Source organism: Sminthopsis crassicaudata, chromosome 1 (genome assembly GCF_048593235.1).
Source record: "Sminthopsis crassicaudata isolate SCR6 chromosome 1, ASM4859323v1, whole genome shotgun sequence".
NCBI classification, from domain to species: domain Eukaryota; kingdom Metazoa; phylum Chordata; class Mammalia; order Dasyuromorphia; family Dasyuridae; genus Sminthopsis; species Sminthopsis crassicaudata.
The window spans coordinates 1,905,138-1,915,121 of NC_133617.1; the positions used below are offsets into that span (position 1 = coordinate 1,905,138).

Consider the following 9,984-nt stretch of genomic DNA (forward strand, 5'->3'; position numbering starts at 1 on the left):
CAGGAGGTAGGTGCTATTATTATCCCATTTTACATCAGGGCAAACTGAGTCAATCAGAGGGATTTCCCAGGGTCCCACAGCCAGCAGGTGCCTGAGGCTGCAGTGGGACTCGGTTCTCCCTGGCTCCAGCCTGAGCTCCATGTTCTGCCCCCTTAGCTGCCCCTTTGTTCAGGCCAGGTGTCCCTGGAGCTCCTGACTTAGCCCTTGCCCTCCCCCTTAGCTTGGCTCTCTCCCTTCCCAGAGAACAATAGACTTGGCCAGAACCATGGAGAGCCCTGGGCCCCTCCCCCACAGGCCCCCACTGTTCTGCCTGAGGCTGAACTAGATCATGGACCTGGAGCCAGGAGCCCTCCGAGGTCAGGAGTCTGACCCCCTCCTGCTCCAGAAGACACCCAGGGAGGTCAGAGATCTCAGGCAATCACGGAGGTCAGCTGGGATCCCCCTGGGGGTAAATGATGGGGGATCAAAGGAGCCTGTGCTGAGAACTCCCTCTGTGCCGGTCAGTGTGTAAATCAAAAGCCACATGGGAGGTTTGGGAGCTCCTGGTCCCCGGTTCTAATGGCAAAGAGGCCCAGAGAGGGGATTGAGCTGCAAGGCCTGGGAAAAGGTGCTCAGGGAGCCCTGGCAAAGCAGGGGCAATGTGGCCTGTTCTTGTGTATTATTCCCATTGATGCAGTGACACAGGTCAGATATGGGCGCTCCTGAGCCCTCGGGAATCACCATTTCCTTCTGTTTTAGGAGCTGTGATTACTGAGGAGGCAGAGCCCTGAAAGTCCTTCCCTTCCAGGAGGATGATGGGAACATATTAGATGCATCTCAGATGCCTGGTTCTGAGTCCTTGCTGTTGGGCCTTCTCTCTGTGGAAGGAAATGAAGAGCCGGCCTGCTGCCAGTCCCTGTGTGTCTCCTGTTCCCTTTTCTAGCCAGGATGGCAGTCGTCTCTTCAGTGTTCTGGATGGGCTGCAATGGTCCCCTCAGGACCTGGAGCATCAGTTCCCCCTTGTCTTTACCAGAAATTCACTCCAATATCCCCAGACAAAAGCAGTCCCTGAGGAGGGTCAAAGTCAAAAGAGACAAAGTCCTGTGGAATTCCCAGAGTTCTCTGCCAGAGGGGGAGGGCTGACTGAAGTCTCCTTGTCCAAAGGGGCTCCCAGCAGGATCCCAGATGAATCCACCTGGAAACAAAGTCCTTACAAACCACTGGTCTCTACCACAGCTTCTTTATTCAGAAAATGTCCCAGGAAATGTTGTGGTTCTTGTGTGTGTGTGTGTGTGTGTGTGTGTGTGTGTGTGTGTGTGTGTGTGACTGAAGCCTCCCTCATTCCCCCAATATCCTCTGCTAGGAGCACTTTGAGGAGACCCCACACAGGAGTCATAATGAAGCTTTGTTTTAACATTATTTTTTCCCTCAGATTATTCCAAAGTGGGAAGAACAAGCCCCAGAGAGGACCCTGACCTCCTTATTTGGAGGGGCAAGTTCCCTGAAGGTCCAAGAGTGGATCTTCCATTGGAAGGGACTCAGATTGGACAGGGACAGTTAGGGGACAGGAGGCAAGTTCTAATCCGGCCTCAGGTACTTACTGGAACCACTTTGTGACCCAAGGCAAGTCCTTCACCTCATTTCCTTCAGTTACTTCATCAATCAAAGGCCTTGGAGGGGGAGCGGCAAAGCCCTCTAGGAAACCCTCAAGATGAGGTCACTGAGAATTAGACCTGACCAAAATGACTGAACCTTGCAGGGCCCATTTCCTAGATCTAGAGAAGGAAGGAACCAACCTAGAATCACCAGGTCTCTGAGGTCTCTTCTGACTATATGCTCCTTTATCTTGTGATAGGTAATCAGGTGGGGAAGATGGCCTAGGATCCAGCAGGCAAAGGCAGATTTACCAAAGTGTTTTATTTGATTCTCTTCATTTTTCATCCTCAGCTCTGACTGGTTTTCACTGCCAGGAGCAACATCCCCTCCCCCAGGACTAAACTGATTTCCTGAAGTGGAATCACTGAGCAATATGTCCCCATCTCATGCACTCGGGGGCCTCTCCCTCAGACTGGAGGCTGAAGGATGGAGCCACAAGCTCTGCTCCAAAGGCTTTCTGACTGCAGGAACTCCCCCTGTGACCTTCTCTAAGGGCAGTGGTTGGGAGTAGGAGGGAATTAGCTTTGGGGTAAAACCTCAGGATTGTTCTGCTCCATATTGTGTAAATGCAGGCAAGTCATTCTAATCCCCTGGGAGTCATTTCCTCATCTGTAAAGTTGAGATTTCATGAAAGATTTTCCCCAAATGTCTCTGGGACTTCAGAAGTCTTTGCTCCCACCGCCCAAAGTGCAAAGGTGAAGCTGAAGATCCTGTGATATTAATCTCAGGTGGGGAAGATGGGCCTGCAGGTGTCTTTGTTCTCCTTGTTGGAGAGAGGAAATCTGTCCTCAAAATCCTGGACTGAGGGGGGGGCGGAGCCAAGATGGCGGAGAAGAAACACACAACTCAGTGAACGTCCTCACTCCCTCACAACCAATTAGATAAATTAAGTCTCAAAATTAGCTCAGGACTGATAGATATCACAAGGACTGGAAGCACGACTTACCAGCTGAAGAGAATCTGGAGTTTCAACAGGAAAGGTCAGTTCTCAGGGGAGGAATAAGAAAGACCATCACAGACGGTGGGGTAGGGGCACACTGCGCCCATTGCGCTGGGAAGGGCTCTGGGATCAGAGAAGCCACTGAGGTAAAGGAATCTGGCACAGGCTGTTAGCTCTTCTCTGCTAATTATTTAGCAGTTCAGAAGAGAAAGCCAAAATATTTTAAAACTCAGATTAGATTTTCCCCGATCCTGGGGGGTGACTCAGCTGACTCGGCACCAGGGGGTGTGGCCACAGCTACCTCCTGAGAATAGTTAAGAGACTGACAAGTGGGTGGATATGGCCCAAGGCAACACACACTGCCTAGCTTAGCTGGAGGGAGTGGAACTCAGCTCCAGGAAGTCCCAGAGAAGCGGAACCTTTGAACTAGGGACCGCGGTTTCTGGCAGACACTTCCAGTTTGAGCGCAGGGGCTTCTCACGTCACCTGCTGCAGACACCCACTCCCCACCCGGACACATACGCTGGGCTTCCTACAGTCTTCACTATTCTACGCCCTCGAAGCACAGTAGTGCTAATCACCTCTGAGGCACTTCCAGGGAGGGGGTGGGGAACTCTCTCCCAGAGCTCTATCTTAGCTCAGGTGCAGGAGCCGCTGCATCCATCTGGTCTGGGAGGAAGCTGGTAAAGAAGTAAATAATTTCCTACCCCAGGGACAGACCCCAAAACATTTTTTAAGTATGAGCAAAAAAGCTAGAAAAACTATAGATTCCTTCTATACAGAGAAAGAGCGGGTATCCAACCCCGAGGAAGTTAACAGCAAAGATTCAGAAGATAACAACCTAAAGGGGAACGATTCCTGCCCCCCATCACATAACTCTCTCCTAGAAGAAGCTCTTAAAAAATTGAGGGAGATCGAAGAAAAATGGGGAAAAGAAAGGGAAGTTATGATAGAGAGTAACAACGTCCTGAAATTGGAGTTGGAAAAAATAAAGAATTCACAGGAGATGCAGGGAAACAAAATTAGTGAATTAGAAAAGGTTAAAAAAACACAGGAAAGTAGGATTTCTGAATTGGAAAAGATAAAAAAGTCTCAAGAAAATAGAATTTCTGAATTGGAAAAAGAAAATAATTCTCAAAAAAAAAAAATTAGGGAAATGGAAAAAAATTCAATAGAGCAAAATAATTCATTTAAAAACGAAATTGGGCATTTACAAAAAGAACTAAAAACTGTGAAAGAAGAAAATAACTCCTTAAAAGTCAGGATGGAACAAATAGAAATGAATGATTCACAGAGAACCCAAGAATCAGTCAAACAAAACAAAAAAAAATGAGAAGCTGGAGAACAACGTCAAATACTTACTGGGAAAATCTATAGACCTGGAAAATAGATCTAGGAGAGATAATCTGCGGATTATTGGACTTCCAGAAAACTATGACCAAAAAAAGAGCCTAGATTCTATTTTACAGGAAATTATCAAAGAGAACTGTCCAGAGATAATAGAAACAGAAGGGAAAGTAGATGTGGAAAGAATTCATCGAACTCCTTCTGAAATAGACCCTAAAAAAAGAACACCACGGAATATTGTGGCTAAGCTGCAGAATTACCACACAAAGGAGAAAATCCTGCAAGCAGCTAGAAAAAAACAATTTAAATACCAAGGTGCCACAATAAGGGTCACCCAAGATCTGGCTGCCTCCACATTAAAAGATAGAAGGGCCTGGAACCTGATATTCCGTAAGGCAAAAGATCAAGGACTGCAACCAAGAATGAACTACCCAGCTAAGTTTAGCATCTTTTTCCATGGAAGAAGATGGTCATTCAATGAAACAGAGGAATTCTATATGTTTCTAAGAAAAAAAACCAGACTTAAACAAAAAATTTGATCTACATCCACAAGACTGAAGAGAAACAGAAAAAGGTACACAGAACCCTTGAGAACTGTAACTCTGTTGTGGGTATATAAAAAATACTCAAGGATAATTTGATTTTACTGTTATAAAAGAAAAAAAGGGGGGTGTAGTAAAGGGAAGGAGGTCGGTTCAGAAAAAGGGGAAGGAGTGATAAAAAGAGGGAAACTACATCCCAGGAAGAGACATAGAAAATACACCATATCTGAGGGAACTTAGTGAGGGGGAGAATCATTGTGTGAATCTTACTCTCATCAGAAGAGGCTCAAAGAGTAAATAATTAACATATTTGTTTTTCAGAGAATTTTCTCTCACCTCATTAAAAGGGGGGAGAGGAAAAGGGAAAAGGAAAAGGAGAATAAGTGAAGGGACTTGGAGGGAGGGGGGAGGGATCCTAAAAAAAAAAAAAAAAAAAAAGAGGGAGGGTTGCGCGTCACAAGGGGGGTCTGTAAATTAAATATCGGGGAGGGGGATCAGGGGGGTCAAGGGAAAAAAGCATAATCTGGGGATAATACGATGGCAGGAAATACAGAATTAGTAATTTTAACTGTAAATGTAAATGGGATGAACGATCCCATCAAACGGAGACGGATAGTAGATTGGATCAAAAAGCAGAACCCTACAATATGTTGCCTACAGGAAACACACTTAAAGCAGGGAGATACATACAGAGTAAAGGTAAAAGGTTGGAACAGAGCCTATTATGCTTCAGGTAAAGCCAAAAAAGCAGGGGTAGCTATCCTTATCTCAGATCAAGCAAAAGCAGAAGTAGATCTCCTTAAAAAAGATAAGGAAGGAAACTATATCCTGCTGAAAGGTAGCATAAATAATGAAGCCATATCAATACTAAACATATATGCACCAAGTGGTATAGCATCTAACTTTCTAAAGGAAAAGTTAAGAGAACTGCAAGAAGAAATAGACAGTAAAACTATAATAGTGGGAGATCTCAACCTTGCACTCTCAGATTTAGACAAATCAAACCACAAAACAAACAAGAAAGAAATTAAAAAAGTAAATAGAACATTAGAAAAACTAGGTATGATAGACCTTTGGAGAAAACTGAATGGCAATAGGAAGGAATATACTTTCTTCTCAGCAGTCCATGGATCCTATACAAAAATTGACCATATACTAGGACATAAAGATCTCAAAATTAAATGTAGGAAGGCAGAAATAATAAATGCCTTCTTCTCAGATCACAATGCAATAAAAGCTACATTCAGTAAAAAGTTAGGGGTAAATAGACCAAAAAGTAATTGGAAACTGAATAATCTCATCTTAAAGAATGACTGGGTGAAAGAGCAAATTATAGAAACAATTAACAATTTCACCCAAGATAATGATAATGATGAGACATCATATCAAAATCTTTGGGATGCAGCTAAAGCGGTAATAAGGGGAAATTTTATATCTTTAGAGGCTTATTTGAAGAAAATTGAGAAAGAGAAGATTAATGAATTGGGCTTACAATTTAAAAGGCTAGAAAAAGACCAAATTATAAACCCCCAACCAAAAATTAAACTCGAAATACAAAAATTAAAAGGAGAAATCAATAAAATTGAAAGTAAAAAAACCATTGAATTAATAAATAAAACCAAGAGTTGGTTTTATGAAAAAGCCAATAAAATAGATAAACCTTTGGTAAATTTGATCAAAAAAAAGAAAGAGGAAAATCAAATTGATAGTCTTACAAATGAAAAGGGGGATCTTTCCACCAATGAAGAGGAAATTAGAGAAATAATAAGGAGTTACTTTGCCCAACTTTATGCCAATAAATTTGATAACTTAAGTGAAATGGATGACTTCCTCCAAAAATATAGGCTCCCTAGATTAACAGAGGAAGAGATAAATTGCTTAAATAGTCCCATTTCAGAAAAAGAAATAGAACAAGCTATTAATCAACTCCCCAGGAAAAAATCCCCAGGGCCAGATGGATTCACATGTGAATTCTACCAAACATTTAAAGAACAATTAGCCCCAATGTTATATAAATTATTTGAAAAAATAGGGGATGAAGGAGTCCTACCAAATTCCTTTTATGACACAGACATGGTACTGATACCTAAACCTGGTAGATCGAAAACTGAGAAAGAAAATTATAGACCAATCTCCTTAATGAATATTGATGCTAAAATCTTAAATAAGATATTAGCAAAAAGACTTCAGAAAATCATCTCCAAGATAATACACTATGATCAAGTAGGATTTATTCCAGGAATGCAGGGCTGGTTTAATATTAGGAAAACTATTAATATAATTGACCATATTAATAATCAAATTAATAAGAACCATATGATCATCTCAATAGATGCAGAAAAAGCATTTGACAAAATCCAACATCCATTCCTACTAAAAACTCTTGAGAGTATAGGAATAAATGGATTATTCCTTAGAATAATCAGGAGTATATATTTAAGACCGTCAGTAAGCATAATATGCAATAGAAATAAACTGCAACCTTTCCCAGTAAGATCAGGAGTGAAACAAGGTTGCCCACTATCACCATTACTATTCAATATAGTACTAGAAACGCTAGCCTCGGCAATAAGAGCCGAGAAAGAGATTCAAGGAATTAGAGTAGGAAATGAGGAAATTAAACTATCACTTTTTTCAGATGACATGATGGTATACTTAGAGAACCCCAAAGACTCTGCTAAAAAGCTACTAGAAATAATTCAAAATTTCAGCAAAGTGGCAGGATACAAAATAAATCCACATAAATCCTCGGCATTTTTATATATCACTAACAAAATGCAACAGCAAGAGATACAAAGAGAAATTCCATTCCAAACAAATGTTGAGAGTATAAAATATTTGGGAATCCATCTACCAAAGAAAAGTCAGGAATAATATGAGAAAAATTACAAAACACTTGCCACAAAAATAAAATCAGATTTAAATAATTGGAAAGACATTCAGTGTTCTTGGATAGGCCGAGCGAATATAATAAAGATGACAATACTCCCCAAACTAATCTATTTATTTAGTGCTATACCAATCAGACTCCCAAGAAACTATTTTAATGACCTAGAAAAAATAACAACAAAATTCATATGGAAGAATAAAAGGTCAAGAATTGCAAGGGAACTAATGAAAAAAAACTCAGAGGAAGGTGGTCTAAGTGTACCTGATCTAAAGCTATATTATATAGCAGCAGTTACCAAAACCATTTGGTATTGGCTAAGAAATAGGCCGGTAGATCAGTGGAACAGATTAGATACAAAGGACAAAAAAGGGTACATCTATAGCAATCTAATCTTTGACAAACCCAAAGATTCCAACATTAGGGATAAAAATTCATTATTCGGAAAAAACTGTTGGGAAAACTGGAAATTAGTATGGCAGAAATTAGATATGGATCCACACTTAACACCATATACCAAGATAAGATCAAAATGGGTCCATGATTTAGGCATAAAGAGGGAGATAATAAATAGATTAGAGGAACAGAGGATAATCTACCTCTCAGACTTGTGGAGGAGGAAGGAATTTATGACCAGAGGAGAACTAGAGATCATTATTGATCACAAAATAGAAGATTTTGATTACATCAAACTAAAAAGTTTCTGTACAAATAATACTAATGCAAACAAGATTAGAAGGGAAGTAACAAATTGGGAAAATATTTTTAAAAACAAAGGTTCTGATAAAGGTCTCATTTCCAAAATATATAGAGAACTGACCATAATTTATAAGAAACCGAACCATTCTCCAATTGATAAATGGTCAAGGGATATGAACAGACAATTCTCAGAGGAAGAAATTGAAACTATATCCACTCACATGAAAGAGTGTTCCAAATCACTACTGATCAGAGAAATGCAAATTAAGTCCACTCTGAGATACCACTACACACCTGTCAGATTGGCTAAGATGACAGGAACAAATAATGACAAATGTTGGAGGGGATGTGGGGAAATTGGGACACTAATACATTGCTGGTGGAGTTGTGAAAGAATCCTGCCATTCTGGAGAGCAATCTGGAATTATGCCCAAAAAGTTATCAAACTGTGCATACCCTTTTACCCAGCAGCGCTGCTGCTGGGATTATATCCCAAAGAAATACTAAAGAGCGGAAAGAGACATATATGTGCCAAAATGTTTGTGGCAGCTCTTTTTGTTGTAGCTAGAAACTGGAAGATGAATGGATGTCCATCAGTTGGAGAATGGTTGGGTAAATTGTGGTATATGAAAGTTATGGAATATTATTGCTCGGTAAGAAATGACCAGCAGGAGGAATACAGAGAGGGTTGGAGAGACTTAAATCAACTGATGCTGAGTGAAATGAGCAGAACCAGAAGATCACTGTACACTTCAACAACAATACTGTATGAGGATGTATTCTGATGGAAGTGGAAATCTTCAACATAAAGAAGATCCAACTCACTTCCAGTTGATCAATGATGGACAGAGGTAGATACACCCAGAGAAGAAACACTGGGAGGGGAATGTAAATTGTTAGCCCTACAATCTGTCTGCCCAGGTTGCATGTACCTTCGGATTCTAATGTTTATTGTGCAACAAGAAAATGATATTCACACACATGTATTGTACTTAGACTATATTGTAACACATGTAAAATGTATGGTATTGCCTGTCGTCGGGGGGAGGGAATAGAGGGAGGGGGTGTTAATTTGGAAAAATGAATACAAGGGATAATATTATAAAATATATATATATATATATAATAAAAAAAAAAAATCCTGGACTGAGGAATCTTTTAGGCTCCTTTCATTTCTAACAGACGGATGTTACAATCCTACAGAAAGAGGGAGACCCACTGGCAGAGGAAAACTCTGAGCACCAGCTTTCTATAATGACTTTTCCAAATGGATTTCACTGCGCCCTGAGCCTGGGACCTGGCTCACGTGGACCCTGGTGCAGGGAACTTATGAGCATCAAGGCTACAACTTTACTGACTTTTAGGAAAATTATGATCTCTGAAGGTTTTAATAAATCTTGTGTCCTACAATGGAATATTTCATGAGGTTTCTCCATCACAGGCTGAAGTCAGGTCACAAAACTATTTTCCAACAAAAGGCACTTCTGGGATGGAGCCTGACTTGGCACAAGGGAAAGAGAGGTCAAAATATAATTTTGCACTTATGATTTCCCTGGATGCAGGGACTCAGCTGGAGATGCCCCAGGCTGGCTGGTCCCCGGAATTCTTCTGAGACTGAGACTTCTCTGAGGAAAATCGAGTAAGACGAATGGACCCAATAACTATCTAAAAATAAATGTACCTGGAGACAGAAAAAAAGTATAAAATGGTCCCTCATCTTACACCTTTGTCCTTGTCTTGCACATGCACCTGACTAATATCCCACTGTTTCCTCCAGTGTGACCTGGACATCAGAGCCCGGGCTTCTATACATAGACAGGCCGTGTCTGGTGCTGAAAAGTTCCTCCTCAGTCCCTGACTCAAGCAGCTGACTTGGCTGGAGCATGAGGAGTTGCTCCATTGCCTCAGAGTTAAAACTTTGGTTACTGTTCAGG

The 9,984-nt window shown here is 41.1% G+C and overlaps 1 protein-coding gene across 1 annotated transcript in view; it reads left to right on the forward strand.

Annotated features, from left to right (window-relative positions):
* Positions 1-9,908, forward strand: part of LOC141551841 (vomeronasal type-2 receptor 26-like) — a 49,514-nt gene extending 39,606 nt beyond the window's left edge. Inside the window, exon 9 of the mRNA XM_074284380.1 lies at positions 9,828-9,908. Within this exon, the coding sequence (XP_074140481.1) occupies positions 9,828-9,908 (81 nt within the window). The remainder of the gene's footprint in view (positions 1-9,827) is intronic.
* The last annotated feature ends 76 nt before the right edge of the window (positions 9,909-9,984 follow it).